The sequence below is a fragment of the Loa loa genome (assembly GCF_000183805.2).
Source record: "Loa loa unplaced genomic scaffold supercont3.7, whole genome shotgun sequence".
Classification (NCBI taxonomy): domain Eukaryota; kingdom Metazoa; phylum Nematoda; class Chromadorea; order Rhabditida; family Onchocercidae; genus Loa; species Loa loa.
In genome coordinates, this window is record NW_018108187.1 from 293,887 (window position 1) to 314,392 (window position 20,506).

Below are 20,506 nucleotides of genomic sequence, written 5' to 3' on the forward strand. Positions count from 1 at the left end.
ACCATTTATCAATGCCTCATAGATGAGTAAACCATCTTCCAGCGAAGTGGATAGGAAAGAAGTTGGAGTTTTCTGAAAAATAATATCTGCTTGGGGTTATGAGCTACAAAACCACATGCACAACAGGAATGATAAAAAATGTTCTTCCATGTTTGCAAAACGCCATTACGAAATTAAAATAAAGCTTACCAAATAAATAATTTGACCTGATAATGAACGAGTTCGTAACATGAAGCTTATCTGTAAAGGGTTCAAAATATCCATCATAGCGTCACCATCTTCCAATTTAAATTTTGCGAACGACGTTGACACAAATGTTGCTGGTGAACTGCCTGTCAACAATTATCACATCACTATGATCTTACTTGAAGTTTTTTCCTCAATGGAAAAATTGGGTAAGATTGATTTAAGCGGCATATGTAAATTATGTTATAAAACATGCAAACTTACAAACATAACCACCGTCATAATTAATACACGTTGCATTTGCTCCACAAGACGAAAGAGCACAATGATCACGTTGATTGCAGCGTTTTCCAATCCATGAAAACTCACATATACATTCAAAATCATTAAATGTATTTAAGCATTCTCCATTTACGCATGGCTTCAGAAGAGCACAAATATCATCCGATACTGTCCCCTGTAGAATGGATTCAGATGGAGCAAAAAGAAAAATTAGTCTTTGAAACAGGATGAAAATTAAAGAATTATGAGTCGGTGCTCTTTTAATTTCAAACCAGTGGATGAAATATGCATGAAATAACAATAATGCGCATATGGTTACATTAGAAGCTACATATAATTACAGAACATATCAAATTAATAAATTGTTTTCTTTCTCAACAAACTCATTAATTTTGCATCATTAACTCTTAAAAAGCAAATGACTAATTAAAATGTAAAAATCGCTTTTAGCAGCCTCAGCAAATGAAAAAAAAAAGCAACAAGTTTTCACACTGTTTCCTTACGTACCAGTAAATGGCGGAATTACCTGAAGAATATTGTCCTCTCTGATCTGAATACCAAACTGTTGTATTCCAATATCATTTGGTAATGTTGTAAGTGGAACCACACGGTTGTTGATACGTAGGTCTTGTAATGTCCCTTTGAAGTAGTCACTACTTTCAAATGCATCCGAAAGCAAATTTTCACTGCTGCCCAAAACTAAGGTATCTGCTAGCAGCGGATGTTCAAAACGATTTTCAATATCGAATTTTGTTTTTGCCATACCATCTATTGCGACCTACGATTAATGTCATTTATTACAGGAAAAGTAGTCAAATAATAAGCCAATATTCAATCCATGAATTCATCGCATCTTCTACTCAACAAAATAAAGTTAGAAAGTAAGTTAGCGTAACTTTCAAGTAAATATAAAAAACCAGAAATAAAAATGGGAACTTACAGTGAAATTATTCCGATCTCTGACTAAACTTATCAAATGCACTTTATTGTCGTCGATTTTATCTGATATACTTCTTGAAAACACTTTCTTGCCTCCCAATCGTGTTCGTATATTCAAGGAACCGTTGAGAATTTGCAACGCTATGAAGGTTCCAATATCATCGCTATCCTATATAAAAATATATTGACCTTTCGATCTCATAATATCTATCTGTGAAAACAAAAGATCCTCACTTTTCCTTCCTCAAAGTTTGGTTAAAGCTTTTGAATATAAAAGGATAAAAACCGCAAAAAGCTGTAAAGCCTCATGTTTATGGAACAAAAAACTCAGGCCTAGCGAATGTAACATACCTTCTCACCAAGATACAACAATGTTCCAGTCGGCTTGTTGGTTCTCATCAAGAAATCAATAGACGTATCTAGTTTAATGTCTTCTAGACTTTGTTTTATATCTAATTCCAATAAAGACTTTAAATTATCATATCCAAAAGTCACTTCATCGGTTTGTTGTATGCAATATGGTGACAAGAATGGTTTTTTACATTCACAACGAAATTCATCCCACTGATCAATGCAAGTGCCATTATTTTGGCATGGATTAGGAGAACATAATTTGGAACGTTGACATCCCTCTACGACTCCGAATACATTACTAAAATGAACAATTTTGTTTGAGAATCCAACAAATCTTAAACAGCTAATAATCTAATACATGAAATGTACTTGGAAATTTCCGTGAACTCTATTGGTTCATTATTTTAATTAGTATATCCAACAGGTGTGAATTTTTATTTTAATTAGTATATCCAACTGATTTATGATCCACAATAGCTGAAAAAAGAAAAGATTGAACTTTGACACTTATAACACTTACACTGATTTAAGCATATCAGTGAATTCACCGTTGATAAACAGATCACGAATACAACCCCTGAAACCATCTGAGCGACCTTTGCCTATTCTTGTCCAATAAATACCCATATTTTTGCGTTCGTTCATTTTTAAACGCGATAAAACAAAATCTCCTTCACGTATTTCTAACGAAACAATCTGCAAATGAAATTGCGAGAAAAAAAAAGGTATAATTTCGATGACTAAAATTGTTTTATATTTAATGAGAAATGCACATTCTGCACATTGTGTATATTCTTATGCATATTTTCAAATTATTCAAAAATGATGGGGCACTTTTTTATCGTGATTTAAAAAGAATCTCACTTTTATAAATAATTCGGGACTAACCTTAACCTCAATACTTTAGAAACTTTCAATACCAATTTTAATATATATTGGCAACTCAATTAATTTCTTAAAGTTATTTCGTTGAAAAACCCACTCTGAGTACTTATACAAATGATAGTCACTTGATTAAAGTGGCCATCATTCAACAGAACCCAACTCTTCTAATGCGATATCCAAAAAAATTGTAGATGATAAGAGGTACAGAGACAGTTTAAACCATTAAGAAGTGGCAAATTTGTAGATTAAATGGTTTGAATGCTGTTTAAGTTCGATTCAGAACCAATTCAAATATATATTGGCGTTAACATTTAAAGTACCAGATGATGGATAATTTCAGAAAGTTAATCAAAACTGTAAAATATAATTTCAAACCTTATTAGTATTACTGAATACTACAGTATACCAATGATCATCATTTACAGTAAATGGCAATAATTTTCGGCAAACTAAACCAGTGAAATTGCCATATAAATAACCATGTTGTATGTTTAAAGCAAATTGTATTTGACTTAAGATATCTTCTGTTGATAATATATGCGTATTGTCTACAGTTGTTCGAAATGTGACCTTCAATGAGTAATCGGATTGTGGTAACCTGAAAAAAAAAGAAAGTGAAAGAAATGAGTACACTTTTCATAAGTCTATCTTTGTTTAATTTCAAAAATATTTCGCATTTCCGAAGGAGAAGTTAAAAATTTACCGCACAGAATTGCGATGAATAAATTTCATAGAATGATTGTCCATAAAGAAGTCTGTACAAAATATAAAGAACTGAATAAAAACGTCTCTTATTCAGATTAATGCCGACAAATGAAATAGGAAGAAATAATGAGAAAAAAAAAACATGCCCAATAACGCTATTTGGTGATTGATAGAGAAAGAATGAAGTATTGTGAAATGTCACAGCAGTATTTATGTCACAGTTTATACCAGTTAGACCTGGTGCACATCCACAAGAAGTTATTGTTCCAGTACTAGTAAGCTCATTTCGACATATTTGATGATGGGTACACGAGAGATTTTGACATTCCTATAAATGCATCAAATGAATGATCGATACATCCTTAATCATGGGTATTGATGAGAGTTACCTATAACTTCTGATAATGCGTTAATAAGCAATTCTTTTTTTTGATTATTTGTATGATATAATCATTTCATCATTCTGTAGCATCATATCTAATCTAAATTGTTCCATTATAGCCAGCTAAAAGGAATTAGTCAAACCTCAATTCGTTGGTCACACTTAGGTCCTGTCCAAGATGTGTCACAAACGCATACCGCATATTCACCATTTTCAATGCATCGCAATGAATGCACACAATCGTCACAAGATGTTTGAGTCTAAAATTTTTTTATTGTTTTTTTTTTGAAAAGTATTTCAGAAGTTTTTTTAAGAAGCTTTAGATGCTAAAGTGAATCATCACAACATTGATTGCTTCTATTATTCTGACGACGAACAAATTCCTTACTTTAATGCAGGTAACAGTACCATTTCTTTGCATACAAGTTTCACCTGCCATACACTCCGGTACACATTCCATTCCGTGTATTGTCAGTTCGCAACGTGTACCGTTGAAGCGCCCATCACAAATACACTTGAAGTTAGACGTATCTGAATCGATTACCCTAAGTTTTAATGTGCCTTTTCCTTTTTATTAATCACTTCATATAAGTCTTCTACCAAATTAATTAGATAAATCCTGCTTGAGCTTTTCTGGAGCTGACCAAATTTAAGCTGCGAATAAAGCGCGAAAACATCAAAAGAGAGTACAAAGTAAAACACGACGTAAGAATAGGATAAGGAATAAATTTTATGAGACAATAAATCAAATTTCTATAATTTACTTGTAAAGTCAGCAAGGCATTTGCCTCCGTTCATGCATGGCTCTGTTTTACAAATATTCGTATTTTCGCAAAATTCGCCTGAATTCTCTTCTGGACAGATACAAACTGCTGAACTTCCTTTACTTATGCACCGACCTGACGGAAAAATTAATTACGATGTTTGATAAAAGACATATTTCTGTGAATATAACTGACAGTTTTAACTGACTTGAGCAGATTCACTTCTTCAGATTATGAAATAACTTCGAATCAGATCACTTCCGATCAAATATAGTCATCAATACGAATGGAGAAGCCTTAACATTAGTGAAAAGATAAGTCTCAGAACAAAAAGAGATACCAGCATTACAGCTTCTTCGTAAGCATGGATCGACTTCCGGGGCACTTCTCTCGCAATTTTTCCCCTCAAAACCATTCTTGCAATTACAGACAGTTCCATTTGCAGACCATATACAGTTGCCATGTAAGCACGGATTTCTGAAATTCAAGAAAATGAAAATGAATAACAGCAATCAGCAGATACAAATATAGGTCAGTGGTCACAATTTAATTCCATATAAAGGACTGTCTTTTCATTAGCTGTCAACCAGGACGATCTATGGAAGTTAATAAATGTCTGTTTTACCGTATCGACACAACTGTAAAAATATACCCATCAACGGTGCACTCAAGCGCGTGTTCACACCGTATACCCGTAAAAGCAGGTGGACATAAACAACCACCAGTGGTTTCAAGACAAGTACCGCTGTTTTCACAGCCTCCATTCCTTAGGCATGACCATGACAACGGCTGATCACAATCTTTGCCCTGCAGTTTATAATACTGTAAATGAACAGAAGTTAGAAGTGATGGCGACTTTAAAGAAGAATTCTTTAAATTTTCTTGTGAGACCTTCTGAAAATTTGTGGCAGTTCAAAATATATCTTTTAGCAGTATCCTTACCATAAAGCCATCAGGACATTTGCATATTCCATTGATGCAAATTTGCTTATCACTTTTGCAGTTGCATTCTTCCTCAATTCGTTCCTTTTTAAAAAAATTTTTTTTAAAATAGTTTGAAAGAAACCAATCACATTAAGTGTCAATGATTTATTCAACACAATCCTTCGTTTTTATTTCTTTTTTATTTTTCGAATAATTCTATTTAAAAGCAAATGTCACGTTTCTACATGAATGAATGGCTGCTGATAATTTATTTCTATTAATAGTAAAAGTCATTCTCGTGCTTTAATATCGAACAATTCCTTGTACGAATTATGAAACAACTTAAAGCCATTTTTGAAGCAATAAAATTCATGTTATCTTGCCGTCAAATAAATTGGAACTATCAAATTCTTCTTTTTCTCAATGCATCACTTGGCGGAGAATACAATCACTTATATAAGCACTTACTTGACATCGATCAGAAGTAAAGCCAGGTTGACAGCTACAGTGATAAAAGTTATCAACAATACTACAAATTCCATTATTTAAACATGGATTAGGATCACATAACGTACTCTCTTCGCATAAAGTGCCTGCAAATGTAGTTGAAATGAATAATTCATTGTTATTTAAGGAATTTGATTTTAAATTTTATTAAAGCATTGCAGAAAATGATGTGCATGAAAAGGAACTATACTGTCCTATAATAAAAGGACCAAAGATGAAGAAAGTCAAAGAGTCAAGGGAACTGATATCGATATATTAATAACGAGAAAAGGTTTCTTCAAGAAGTTCCAAAAGATGATCCATATTTACCTTTCTGGACAAAGACAAATTTTAAAATTTTATTACTTGCAACTTCTGAATTTTAAATGTGAAGGTTGGAAAAGAAAAATAAGATTGACCTCGGAAGCCATCCTTGCAAAGACAGATAAATGACCCAAGAGTATTCATACAGATAGCATCGTTTTTGCAAGGTGTGGTCACACATTCATCAATATCGTTTGCACACAATGCACCTTCGAATCCATTCATACAAATACACTCGAAGGCATCCTGCAACTAGTCTAATTAATCATGCTATAATGTCAGAAAATGAGCTAAATAATTGCTAATCATACTGAACAGTAATTGCATTTTCATTTGCTTCAAACCAGTTGCATGCACTGTTTGTGACTGCACGCCATGAACAAATTTACTTAAACAGAAACTTCTCACTTACTTTAACCACCGTGCATGTCGCATTGTGTTGGCATGGGTTTGGAATGCATGGATCATGCACACAGCGCCATTTGTCTCTCTCAGTAACTACACATCTACAAATTGTAAACTTTCAGGCTCAAATTAAATTCCATCATTTCTGGATTTTTGTCATTAGCATGGAAACAAAGTCGTGATGAATAGAATATTAAAGTTAGTAAATTTAATTAGTTGTCATTTTTATTCAAATTAAGTTAGCAGTGAGGAAATATACCTTTCACTAGTTGAACAACCTTGAACTTGACAGTCAATTGAGCTGATTTCACATAATTCCCCCGAAAATTCTGCAACTTCTACCATTATTTCCCTTTCCCTCTCTTCCTTAATTCTTCAATTATCATAATAAAAGATGTCGTGGCAGAATTTTCTCTCGGTTAGGTTAATTATGGGATGACGTCAGTGACACTTATCTATACATATTGACAAATTCTCCAATAGAAAGAACTGATGAAGAATGAGATCCGATAACCGAAAAATATGGACCGTAAAGTGGTTATTTTACGAGCTCAATGGAAAAGGTCAAACATTCGTTATTATGAGAAAACTTTGTAATTACAGCCATATAAACTATATTACGATAAATTATCGTAAAGTGGGCTATAACGATAACTGAAAGTGACTTGACTAATTAGATTATAATTAAATAGACAGGAAATGATATATCTCTTTTAACAGTGGCAATAATTACATTCTGTGATTAAGCAGTGTGAAGAAATCTACATACATCAACGCATGATTTAATTGTTTCAAGTTAAATTTTGAAAACTTTAAAAGAACAAACTGATGGATGAAAAAAGGTCAAATACCTTCTGAGCAATTACATTTTGGTTTTCCGACATCTGTGAAGACACATACTCCATTGTTGTGACATTCCAAAGAACAAACTTTCTCCGATTCACACAACAATCCTTCGAAACCAACTGGACAAAGGCAATGGAAGCTGCGGTCTTGATCGTTTACTTTACATGTTGCGCCATTTAAACATACATTACTTTCACATTGTCGCAGTGTAAGGAAGCCTAAAATATAACTATCATTGGTCAATATTCTGTCAATTTATAGTTTTATCCTTGGCACAAAATCAAAACAATAACTTTTTAGTGGGAAGGATCTTGGAATTGATATTATCATACCTATAACAATTTATTTTAAACTTTTAGTTTTGTAGTTCAATTCTAAAACTGTAAAATTCAATACTGAAAAGTCCGTCATCTTCATAAAAGGGTTCATTTGTCAGAAGATGGATGCATCCTAAGTCTATGTTAGTTTCAATTTCAAATACCTTTGGAATGATTTAACTTTTATACACTGATATTTGCATAATTGACTTCCCTATAAATAGTGACGTGAAAGTTTATTTTCATAACTTATCAACTGATCTTTTTTACTCCATTCCCGCTATATTCTGCGCCATACAAACATTTAATACGATGAAACTTTTATGAATTCTGAGAAATCATTCAGTTGAATATGTTCATAAATACTTCTACTGCATCACTTCTACACTACTATAACAACAAAGGTTGTATCAAGATCTCCTTCCTTGTATTACCAACATTTAACTTTATTCTAATATCTACTTTCATTTTTGCTAGAAAACCGTAAACTGGTCATTTCAGTAAGATAAATTTTCCTTCTTTCCTTCATTTCTCATACAAATCAGTACAACGATATTTATTATTACAATTTAATTTATTTTATTCATTCTCAGTTAATTAATTAACACAATTTCATTAAATAATTAGATACCAAGAAGGTAAGAAGCAAATTTTGTTGCAAACTTTTTTGCAGATGTCTCCTTCTCTGTCTTCCATTAGTGATATTGTCAATAATACAAAAGTAGGAACAACAATGAAAATTTTCTGGAATTATTTACGACTGAATGCGATTAGTTATGAAAACGAAATGTCCAATGTCACTTTTTTGATTTCAGATCATAAGAGAGAGAAACAGGAATCGAAGGAGAGAAAAAAAAAAGGATTTTATTGAAAGAGTGCTGTGGTCAAACACTACAAAATATCCGAACTATTTTAGTAAGAAATTTTGAGATAAAATCCAGGGAAGATATAAATCTAACTGCAGTTCTATTGAATATTGCTGCATTCAAATAAAAAGTATAGATTATCAAGTTTAATTGATTTGCTAGGATTTGAATTTCGGTATTGCTAATATTTCACTCTTTCCTTACTTGTTTACTAATTACTTTATTACCCATTAGTTTACTCCCTCTAGCAAGCCAACGAAGCCTATATTTCCATTTCATGTCTATATTTCCCTATATTTCCTATAGCCTATATTTCCCTTCACTCTTTGGTGCACTCCCATATATCAATAAACAACTGATACTTAGAAGAAAGAAAAACTTCCAAGTAGATATTTCTGCTTCTCAGTAATCTAAGAAATTAAAAGTGAAATTCTCTTCCAGATATCTTGAACAGTCGATACATTCCATCCCATTTATGCTGAATTGTAAGTAAATCAAAGGATTAATTAATGATGAGAAGTAAAAGTGTATGATGAGATCGGTAAATATCAAGAGATTAGTTTGTTTACTGGTACAATCAGTTCATAAATATACAGTTCAATGTTCAATATGGAAGAGAAACCAAGGGAAAAATTGTGGTAAACATTTTAATGTATTTATTTATGAAACAAATTTTTAAGTAATCTTTTCAACAAAATCAGTGATCGGTAAGGTAAAATCAATAAAATCAATGGTAAATAAAGGCATTGCTTCATTTCTTCAATTCGAAATTACATGATTTCTGAAAAAAAGAAGACAAAAATCGACAAAATCATTCCACAGGTATGTATTTGAAATCCCATACATACATATTAACAGACGGTTTTGTACAATGAATGAATAGATAGATAGAGGACAATTTCTTCGTCGTTAAACGATGATTAATCTTCCTGTACAGATAATTGCCAATTTTCGTATTGCTCACATCAGATTGGTATTGTTTGACAGTATCTATTATTCAGATTAAAGTAAATTGTCCCAACTACATGTGCTTACCAACGCATGATTGATAAGGCATCAATGAAACATTAAAATTTATGAACTAAAACGAAGTATTGTGACAGATAGAATTTTATCATTAGATAGTTAGCAATTCGGAAATGCAATTTAGAGGGAATTCGAAACTATCTTACTTGTAAGTATTGTTAGTGTCCTTTGTAATTAGAACTATAATAGCAACGACAAAAAAAAAATACCAGAAATGTTAGTTCTATTGTCGAAATAGCAAAAACGTCCGGGTAGTCGATGACAGTGTATTTGACACTTGTCATGCCAACGACGTTATTCCAACGATGGTACCCTATTCATTCTCAACCGCTTAATCACTTGTCTTACTAGTCGTCATATATTAAAGTTACAGTAATAATAAAGAGATGAAATTTCATTGCTATCCCGTTTAGTTGTGAATAAAAAGTTGAAAATGGCAATTCTTGCTTGTAAGATTGAACAATTTAGTATGGAACTCTCAAGATTATCGAACTCATCAAATACTTTTTGTAATTCTTCTGAAGTATAAAACATGATGATTAATTATGTTCTTTTACTTCACTAAATAACATTTTCCGCAATGAACAAATAGAACACATCAAGGGAGGGATATTTGTAAATTTCAACCTCACATTAATCTAAAATACTATTTTTAATAACTTTTAATTACTCTTTCATAATTATAGTAATAACTAATTACTATAATGATAAGTAGAAATTAAAGCTACAATAGTGTCCAATCTTGCAATATTTTCATGGTGTAAAAGTTCATTTTTCTTGAAAATCCTTAGATTCTACAAATTTCTCACATATTTCAAACTTAAATCGCTTTTGAATGTCTGCGATTTGATTGCGATATTTCAAAATTATTGAACTTTAAATGTCCATACTTACCATTCCAATGATAAGTATAATGCTATGCTTTCCAGTTTCAAGAATAATAAAGAGAAAATAATAAGAATGAAGAGGATGAGTGTCCAATAGCTGAATTCTCTAGAGGTCACGCACAGAATAAACTAAAGCCAACTATTTGTTTGCATACATCACTCACCAAGTGCTATACTTTATTTGAATGTTGACAAGCGTCACTTAACTTTGTCTCAATTTTCGTTAAGAAAAACAAACATAAGCTTACCAAAAGAGTGCGGTTTTAAAGGATAGAATAAGAAGATAAAGAAACAAATGAATAGTTTTGATTGGATCGTTAAGTTTTTACGATGTCAGCGAAAAAAAAGTTAGGCACACTTTACGCTATAAATTTATCAAATTCATAACAAAGCAAATCATTCACATTCTAACATCTCAATTTAAAAAGAAAAAAAAAATGTATATGTGAGATGACAAGAACCCGTACACTTCACACTACAAAGCGTGTATTAGATCTGAGAAAATTCAGGTCATTTCCAATGGTAATTATCATTAAATTCAAATTTATGCATACGAACTAAACTTCCTCATATGTGATCCATTCATATTATTAATGAAATTGAATAGACATATTTTTGAATTTAATTCAAAAACTAAAATTTATTCAGTTTTATTTCAATTGGGCAATTAACGATGAGTCAGTATGCAATTATAGCAGCAGAAAAGCTCAAAAAAAATGTAAAACTGATATTGATAATATAATGGTTGAATTGATTAACTAAACGAATCATTTTTAATTTTTTTTCTTTTTTTGCACTTTTATGATAAAAGGAAAGATATGCTAACAGGGAGACTCGAAAATTTCCCTTATACAAGTATGAATAAATTGTTGAAATGAATCAATAATTACAAAAGAATTAAAAATCAAATATGGAAATTATTTATTTCAATCCACTGCAAAGATATCTTCTTTTCCATTTCTTCTATAGAAATAATTATAAGCAAATTACTGAATAACTGTAATGAAAATCTAATCGGAAACTCTGGTGAAATAAAATATACTTTTAGACAAGTTTTAAGTCCATTGTTGATAACAAGCAAGCACATGACGTAATCACTACTATCATTTGAGCAGTATCACTCGAAATGATGATATATCTATGTATTGATAAGAAAAATAGAAAAAACAAAACTGTAATTTATGATTGTAATCAAAATGGAAAGTTGAATCCGTTAGATAGAATCCATTAACCATCTAGTGATAGATGGTAGCGCAACTGCCATCCAAGGAAGGAAATAGCCGTTAGGCTTAACCCCTCAGTACTTTGACGATAGGAACTAATGAGAAGTATGAAAAAATATTTCAGTAACAACTTCCACAAGCCATTAAAAAAGCTTTGACAATCTCGAATACTTTTAATTTAAATAAGAAAATGAAAAGCGATTAATAAATTCAAGTAGAACTCCACAACAAGCAACTACGGTTACTGTCGCAGTACAGAATCAATTATTTAAGCAAGAAACGTATTGTTTTCTAGAATTCGAATATTTAAATAGAATTCAAGAATTGCTATAATATAATAATTTCTTCTGAATCATTCAGCCAAAATGAAACATTGTTCGAGTCGTCCATAGAAATCTCTCTATAAGTCATTTTAGCTATTTTCATGTAGTCTTTTTTTTGAAATTTATACAAATTTTTGCAAAATTAAAATCTTCATATAACTGATACTATTTTATGAATTATCAATTCATCTTCTGCCCACAAAATATATGATTAAATTCCATTCGCAAATTGAAAAAATCAGGTCGATCCGTTTCATCTGGCAGTTCTTTATCAGACAGATCTCTTATCTGTGTTCAACAGAGTTGTGGAAATTAAAAGAATAAGTGAGAAGAGAATTTCGAAAAAGAGAAATTTGAAAGTTATAAAACATGACTTCAAAAATCCAAACTGGTAAAATCCACCAATTTTAAATAAAATCACGCTGCCTTACAAAGTTTTAAGGCTTCACCTCAAAGAAGTCAAAACTCGCAACAAACCTTGTAAATTGGTGAATAACAATATTAGAATAAGCATATATGCAAAATTTTAGTGCGGCCTGCAATAATCGTGTTTTCAGTAGGAAGTGCTTTTGTGCTCGTGTGACTATTGCAAAAGGTCATATAAAGGGAAGTGAAAGGTCAAAGGTCACGGGCACTGCTGATTCCAAGGGAGTTTTATCAGCCAACAATGTTTAATTAGTGTGCCAACAGTAATGAATAGTAGTATGTCGATGATGAAAGGTTGGCGAAAATAAAAAGAATAGTTGAGGGTGACGTTTCAATTGACAGATTAAAGCTATTACGGAAGTTGCTTCTGCGATCTTTATGTCGATGAGATTGTCATCGGATCTCTGTTGCAAAGTTGCGGTTAATTTTGGTATGGTTTTGTTTATAGAAGGCGTAGATCGGGTCGAATGACAATATATGACTGCAGACCAGCGGTCAAGAAAGTACTTCAGCAAGAATATGTTATGCTACCGTAGGAAGAGTAAATGTTTGGTTCGAATAGCTTCAGTTATCACCCATACTTAAACGAAAACGATGGAAATAAAGATGTTGATGACAGCGATTAGGACACTATAATGATGACACTAGTTGACAATGTCGACAATGATGACTGTGCCTGATATCTGCCTATATCTTCATATCCTCTATTGCACTGACTACTACAACTCATTGGCGCAGATGCGGAAGAAACAGTCCATTGGTAGTGATCGCGCATCCCTCCCAAGTCCTTTCCATCCCACACCCCCGAACCTCCTCCCACCCATTCCGCGCACAAATCAAAACTACAATAATGACTGAGTTGTACTGACTGATGGATGAACCGGTTCCCAAGATATCTGTCTATCTACATGATAAAAAATTGTTGGTCCATTCTACCCTTTTTGTACCCACAGTTATTATTGATCCTGTTGTCAACCATGTCACCGTCTTTTATTTCATTTTTGAAACCATTCACATTACTTACAAATTACTATTGCTTTTGATCATTCAGTACAGCTGATTTATACAAATGTTCAAGCGGTTCCATCAATGATTCATCTCCGAAATCATTTCAAAAATTTTATGGAACACAAAACGTTATTAACCTAAAGAGAATCGAGTCACCTAACTTGATGTCAACATTCCCCTCTAAATTCTTTCCTGTTATCCTCAACAAATGAAGTGTTGCAAAGGTTCCGCAAATACGACGGATATGGATATCAACGAAATCTTACTTGTCTCCTCTCTATTCAATTTCTTATTTTTGTCCTTCCGGTCTCATGTTGTTTGTTTTGTAACAAACATAAACACCTTTACTTTAAGAACATTTTTTTTTCTTCTGTAATTTACATCTGTCCAACAGCATTGAGTAATAGGATATTGTCAGGCGGACATTTTTCCTGTTTGCTGTCCTCATTCTTTTTGGTTAAAAAATTTAGAAAGTGGAAAAGCGCAGTTGGTTTTACTTTTTGTGCACGATTCCTTAAAATATAATCAACATAAAGGAATTAATAATAGTTATTTCACTCAATCGATATGATTTCTAGGCTCCTGACAATGAAAGAAGTTTACCTCAGTAAAGCTTAGGAATTGTTTGATGTACGATTTGATTAGAATATTAGTGGTTGAGGCTTCCTGGGACAACCTTCACAAAACGTGTCTTCGATTTGCTGACAGCTTTCGAAGAATGAAATTCCCAACAATCTTAATTATCAAAGCTCTTTGTGCTAAATTCATAATACAAATGATAGCTATTGGAAGTATGATTTATCATGTATTTTAGTTATGGGAAACTTGTTTTCCATTCGATTATAATTAAATATTTCAAACAACTTTAATTTCACAATTTTCCACCATTAAATTCCTTTTATTTCTTTTCTTTTTGATAAAAAGGGATTGTAAAGGATCTTTGGTATTAACGATGCGATATTTTATTTCGTAAACATTACTACTGACCTCTTTCCTGCTCCATCCTTAACTAATTTCCCTGAATAATCCTTTTGATATTCTTCTTTTTTAATTTAAAACCAAATGATTCAATTCGGTCTCTCTCCTTGATGAAAATGCGAAATTGTAAGAAATCGCAAGTGAAAAAATAATTTTTAATGGGGAATATTAATACACGAATATAAGCTAAAAAGAAGTAGCGAAAGATATCATTTCGTTAGTACTTCCAAATTAACACACATATCATCATTATCTCTGCGAATGAAGATTTGGAAAGGAAGCCATGTTTGCTGTAAATGGTACAAGTGTGAATATGTCCTTCGAGCCTGCGCAGTGTATTTTTTAGGTGAGGTACAATGTGCGCGAAACTCCCACTCTTTATTCTTAAGATTCATCTGCCAGGACCTAGCGAAACAGGACAGTGACAGTGGAGTCCTCAGGAAGTAGGTTTTGTTAAAGTATCCTTCGCTTAGGTGGATAGCCTTACAGGGCTAACGAACTCCATCTGACCGAGTTTGGAGATAGAGTTGTTCTTCTTCTAAGGTGATTGCCGAGCCCATCTTGACTTCATCTGACCTTTCTGCTGAGATTTGTCTGCATAATAGACCCTACTGGGGGGCATGTGCTACCGGCAGCACGGCTCGCAACCTCATTAGGGCATGCAAGTCTTTCTCCGCGACAAGGGAATATCCGTGGAGAAGAATACATACAAACTTATGGTAAAAACAAAAGTTAGGTAAAAATAAAGGGAATTTAAACGATTTTGACCTCCGACTACTAATGTTGTTATCGAAACGATATGACAATTGTCATCCTGTTAAATAACAGCCAAAAACAAGGAACGAATGGATACAAACCAATTTTGATCGAATCTTTAACGTCGTTGTCACTTGGAAGAAAGCGATGTTCAGTAATGATTTATTTCAATAAGATTTATATGTAAGTACTGTAATTTCAAAGTATGTATTGCTGTATTCATGTTAGATCCGGAGAGACATGATTCAGTATTCCATTTCATTTGTATTATTAGTTTTTAATATTTCGACATTTGATTTCATTAGAATATTTCGCGGACATTTCAATAGCCACAACTGCTCTCTACATAATTTCATTCAATAAAAACTGAACATTACCACCTAACTACCAATTAATTTACTTAAAATAACTCGAATTTTAATAAGTTGAACAAATCCTCGCTTAAATTCATCTTGAATATTTTTAAATAACAATAAAATCCGCGGATGAATTACAATAAAAATGATGATAGCCACTGTATTATCAGTTGTAAGCAATTAAATCAGTTTATGTAAGTAAATTTAGCGTAACAAAAAAGTTAATTATCGCAGTCACATAAGGAGGAATCGTTAACATCATTTGTAACATTTTACAAATATGACGATGTTACTAATACCTCATCCAATTCATTCTTCATTAGAACCTTCAGGGACTATAACTGTTGTGAAAGTTTGCATTGTGTAAGAGAATTGTCAGTTGACAACTATGAATGTTTATCCGAAACATTTATAAACATCGAAATATTTATTTTCTTAATACAAGTAGAAGCAGTGAAAAGATGTCGGTAAATAATACATCATACCAATTACTTGTCTGAGCATGAAATGCTTGTAGATATAGTTAGAGAGATTCGGTTGTGCGTTGCTAATTGAGAATCCAAATTGAATGTCTTACAATTCATATCTCTTATATAGGAAAAGTTTATTTACAATAATAAAAGAAGTTAGGACTGATTAACCCAAAGATCATGTAAATATATCGATATTGACCTGAAATCTTTTACAATTGCATATGAACTTGATAATCAGTGTAGTTGATTTAAAATATCGTAAAACATGAATTGACCTAAAAATTTTTACAATGTTGCCATTATTTTTACACTAAAAATATTTCAGTTTTTTTCCAACAATGACAGAGATATTAATTTATCAAAAATATTCAAGAAAATTTAAGTAATGATGTTCATCGGGAATAGTTATAGCTATCGTCATTGTCAACAACAGACTTTTTCACAGCGTACAACGGATACTAACTACCCTTTTCCTATCATTTGAAGCAAACGTTCAGTGCAGTTTATAAACAATGGTAACATGACTTTCTAAAAAGTTGAAAACCTGTCAAATTTAAATTAAATGCTAAAAACGTGAATGAGGCGATGTGAATTTTGAAAGTCTCATAAGATAATTAAAATAGTTGTATAGATTAGGTACAATGAAGAAACAATAATGAGTAGTAGAAATATTTCCCACTGCATTATCTCTAAATTGAAATGGCTAAAATGTTTGCAATTGATGATGAAGTTTGCATGTGATGGATTGGCTGTCAAAACAGGTTGTCTATTTGTTGCAAACTAAATTAGAAAAAGCAGTCGAAATCATTTCGACATTTTAATGAGTTTCTTAACCAGTACTTTTAGATTTTTTATTTCAAACTAATTGAAATTTCTCTTATGGATCCCTCAGATAACACCACATTTTAAACCGACCCAACATTACAACATTGTCCTACCGGGTCGTCGTTTTCATTTCGTTCCTTCGTCTACGTGGTGATTGTCAGTGGGGTAGTACTGGGTAATCTTTGCAAGATTGGAGGATTGGAAGCTGATTAACGAATGATAATATGCTAGTTATTTTTCAGGTGTATCACAGATATATGTACTTGCTATGGTTGGTATTGTGTTTTGTGTTAACTGTCCCTGCAGGTATGATTTGGTTTTCATCATTAGGAGCGTCCCAAAATCAGTTTTAATCGTCCAGAGCTTTATTTAGTTTAGAACATCATATATTGATTATTGGTGAATTGAATGTTTTTAATTATGGTGTTAGTTCAGATAAAGTCAAGTTCATAGTTACTTCTTCAAAGTATTTTCAGCTTTAGCCTAAAATAATTTGGAATTTACATGAAATGGCTTGCTCTTCAGGGTCTGTGGCACTGCTTTGTCGTAACTGCGGACGTGACATTGTCGAAGGTTCGATGCTTAGCAATGAGAAGAGTGTGAAAGCTATACGTTCATATAACATGACTATTTTGGGCCGCAATCAACTCGTTCAAGTTTTCGAAAATGCCGTCCGTACGTTTAAATCTTATGAGATTCACGTAGGAATCAATAGGCTTCCATATAATTTCGTGCATATTCCGCTTTATTTGACAAACCAAGAAATGCTTCTTTTTGGCAGTTTAGAACTTCGATTTTGTCTGCAGGTAGACGATTAGAAGTAGTCGCAACCCTTCGATAATCAAAGTCTAAAGTATATCATGTGGGTGGAATAAGAAGTCAGCAAACCACTGTTCAATTCGAAATTTTTTTCTAAATTTTACAATATTTTGGAGAAATAAACATGGATTATATTCAGCGTATCATTTCCTAGTTTATCATTTTTCTATTTAATTTCTTGCAGCTGAAAAATTCGATGTGATAACCGCTTCAAACGCTGAACTGAAACTTGCAGGTAAGGTAAGCAAATCGTGAAATTTCGTCCCCACATATCATTACTTTTGGATGGTTTTTTAAAAGATAAAAAGGTCATCAGTGATTGTTTTGCTTATCTGAGATGCTTTTTACTATTTTTCTCTCATTCTTGGGATATTTACTGCAAAATAAAATTAGAATAATGTGAGATGCACCGGAATTGTTTCGCAAACTTCCCACTGAGACATCTTATCGAAAGTTTCAGTCATTGTCATGCATCCAAATGCTACATCTGGATAATCATTCTCTGTTTCTTATATTTGATTAAACATCACCCATGCAGAAAAAAAATATTGTTTTGCAGTCTTACTTAGCGGATACTTGGTGGCCGAATTATGAGTGGACCGTTGGTGTGTGCCCTAGCTGCGGTTTCCATTTGGGATGGTATTATTTCTTGCTTCTGTTGCTTCATTTTTTCATTTCTTAATATTGGCGAGAAGTTTTTCGTCTGTTAAGGGAAGTGATGTTTGAAATTCCTTATCTTTATATTTCAGGTATTTCCAATCGGGTAATATCCAAGCAAAATTACATAAATCATTTTTTGGACTTGTGCTGGATTACTTAATCAGTGAAGAATGTAAGGATTCAAATATATATCGTTTTATGTCTTGATAAAAATAATTCTCTAGGGAGGAAGCACACTGCCTACATTTCAAAAACCGAAAATATGCCAAATATTGGCAGGCAGCAAATACTATTTCCACTATTTTTCCTTTTTCAGATGTTGATTTATTGACGTGGGTACCATAGCTTCTGAAGCGAGTGACGTGTGACGTCAGCGTTTATTACCAGTGTAACGTATAATTCGATGCGTCATAAAGTTTCTTTAGCCATTTGTTTCTTTAGTGTTTTTTTTAAACTCATTAGTTGCTGAGTTATAAAGCTTCAAAGCATTAAATTTTCCTCTTGACCTGCTTTCATATTTGCTTAGTTTGATTTATAGTCAGTTTAGTCAATTTAGTTTTTTTTTATTAGGTTTTAATGTAGTAACCTCAAAATTGTTTTATGTTGGAAATTATTACTCCTTGTATTCACATATTTTAATAGTTTGAGAAAGTAAACATTCTTTTTTCAGTACGCAGAAATTACTTGAAGTATAATGGAAAAACACCTCTAGCGAATCGTACGGAATGTGGAGCATTGTCCACTTGAAATCTTATCTTTTTGAAAAAGTAAACATTTCTACCAAAGTTGAAATTTTTAAGTCTTTCCCTTGACTTGCAACTATTTTTTTTACACTTTTTTGTATTCCGAGATTATTTCTGTTTGCACTTTTGTTTGGTACAATATATATTTTTTACTATTTCGTTTCAGTGTTGCAAAAAGCAACTAATGAGTTTGAAGAATGCTTTTTGCTTTAAAAATTATATTCAAAATACGACGTTTCTTTGGTCATCGTTTTCTGTTAACTTTTTGACTGGATTTTTCAGTCTTTGAAAACAGGAATTTTGGAGGTCGTACATAATCATGCTTACTAATAAAATTGTGGTTAATATCGATAAGAGCAGAATGCAATCATGGTAGATTATAAACTGTTTGAGTTTTTCTGTTAGCTGCTAATTTTTCCAATCTTTTGAACATGAGATTTGAAAATATTTTATTTTGTGTTCGTTAATGCATAGATTTGTAACAGACAGGAAGACAACAACTACCTGACACAGAATCTTTTCTGTATCATGGGCAACGTATGGCATAAAAGTTGACGAACACGAATTCTGTACTTACCAGGTTTAAGATCAAGTGGTGGATATTTTCTAGATGTTACTGAATGGTATACTACTTCCCATGAAGGTTCTTAAGTTCGACAGATTTATCCTTCTTTGTATGCGATATCTTTTCCGAAGAAAAAAAGAAAACTTTCCTCATTAAGATTGCCAATGTTTTGTTCAGGAGTTCAGGAGACTGTGAATAGTTAAATTCTAAAAAAAGTGATGCTGGGATCTTATCACGGATCAAATGAAATGGAAGTATCATTTCATTTTTTGCGAACACGCATACATATTACAGAACCATACAGGAGAGAATATCATCGTGTGAGTATTGGTCATCTTTCGTTTCAGTAACTGATGACAAATCACCTATTATACGATCTGCATGTTTATTTTAAACGGTGAATTCTAGTTAAAAACTGAAACCTTTCTCAGTTCTTGGCGTTGATGCATCGCTGCATTGCTAAATTATTTTATGTTATAGTTATCGTAATTGTTTGTGCTTATGCGTCCCCAACTTCTCAATAAATATAAGCCGTTTATTTTTTTCTTGAATTTTTTTTTACCATTGTAATGATAAGATTGCGACTACTATTATCAAACACTCAACGGATAAAAATTTCGTCTCCATTTGGATGACACTTGAAGAATAGATCAGCAAACTGTCCAGGGAGAAATTGCGAGCAAGAGTGAATCTCGAAAACGGACGCATAAAAAAATGTAGCATAATAATCTACCTCTATTATTAATCTATTATTATGCTACTGTCTATAATAA

General features: G+C 32.3%; 4 protein-coding genes across 5 annotated transcripts; 1 reads left to right on the top strand and 3 right to left on the bottom strand.

The window, feature by feature from the left end:
• Positions 1-165: 165 nt before the first annotated feature.
• Positions 166-6,981, bottom strand: LOAG_16543 (hypothetical protein; the record flags this gene model as incomplete). Its single annotated transcript, XM_020449196.1, has 19 exons — positions 166-332; positions 451-643; positions 995-1,246; positions 1,409-1,576; positions 1,759-2,059; positions 2,282-2,457; positions 3,022-3,244; positions 3,350-3,420; positions 3,494-3,679; positions 3,877-3,993; positions 4,122-4,264; positions 4,498-4,632; positions 4,838-4,974; positions 5,150-5,304; positions 5,440-5,523; positions 5,890-6,014; positions 6,327-6,477; positions 6,644-6,737; positions 6,896-6,981. 19 exons carry the CDS (start codon positions 6,979-6,981, stop codon positions 166-168), a joined length of 2,964 nt encoding a protein of 987 aa, XP_020307317.1.
• Positions 6,982-7,479: 498 nt separating this feature from the next.
• On the bottom strand, positions 7,480-7,812 carry LOAG_16544 (neurogenic locus notch; the record flags this gene model as incomplete). The annotated part of the gene is made up of 2 exons (XM_020449197.1): positions 7,480-7,700; positions 7,776-7,812. 2 exons carry the CDS (start codon positions 7,810-7,812, stop codon positions 7,480-7,482), a joined length of 258 nt encoding a protein of 85 aa, XP_020307318.1.
• Positions 7,813-13,172: 5,360 nt separating this feature from the next.
• LOAG_05482 (hypothetical protein) lies at positions 13,173-15,096 on the bottom strand (the record flags this gene model as incomplete). The annotated part of the gene is made up of 4 exons (XM_003141019.1): positions 13,173-13,392; positions 13,940-14,071; positions 14,546-14,576; positions 15,033-15,096. 4 exons carry the CDS (start codon positions 15,094-15,096, stop codon positions 13,173-13,175), a joined length of 447 nt encoding a protein of 148 aa, XP_003141067.1.
• A 2,086-nt stretch (positions 15,097-17,182) lies between these two features.
• LOAG_05483 lies at positions 17,183-19,149 on the top strand. 2 transcript variants are annotated; one of them, XM_020446870.1, is made up of 7 exons: positions 17,183-17,252; positions 17,472-17,621; positions 17,950-18,005; positions 18,325-18,404; positions 18,515-18,597; positions 18,742-18,840; positions 19,096-19,149. In XM_020446870.1, exons 1-6 carry the CDS (start codon positions 17,204-17,206, stop codon positions 18,768-18,770), a joined length of 447 nt encoding a protein of 148 aa, XP_020307319.1. In that variant the 5' UTR covers positions 17,183-17,203; the 3' UTR covers positions 18,771-18,840; positions 19,096-19,149. The 2 variants fall into 2 exon arrangements, with proteins under 2 accessions (XP_020307319.1, XP_020302838.1); XM_020446869.1 differs by lacking the exon at positions 19,096-19,149 and having other exon boundaries at positions 18,742-18,990.
• The last annotated feature ends 1,357 nt before the right edge of the window (positions 19,150-20,506 follow it).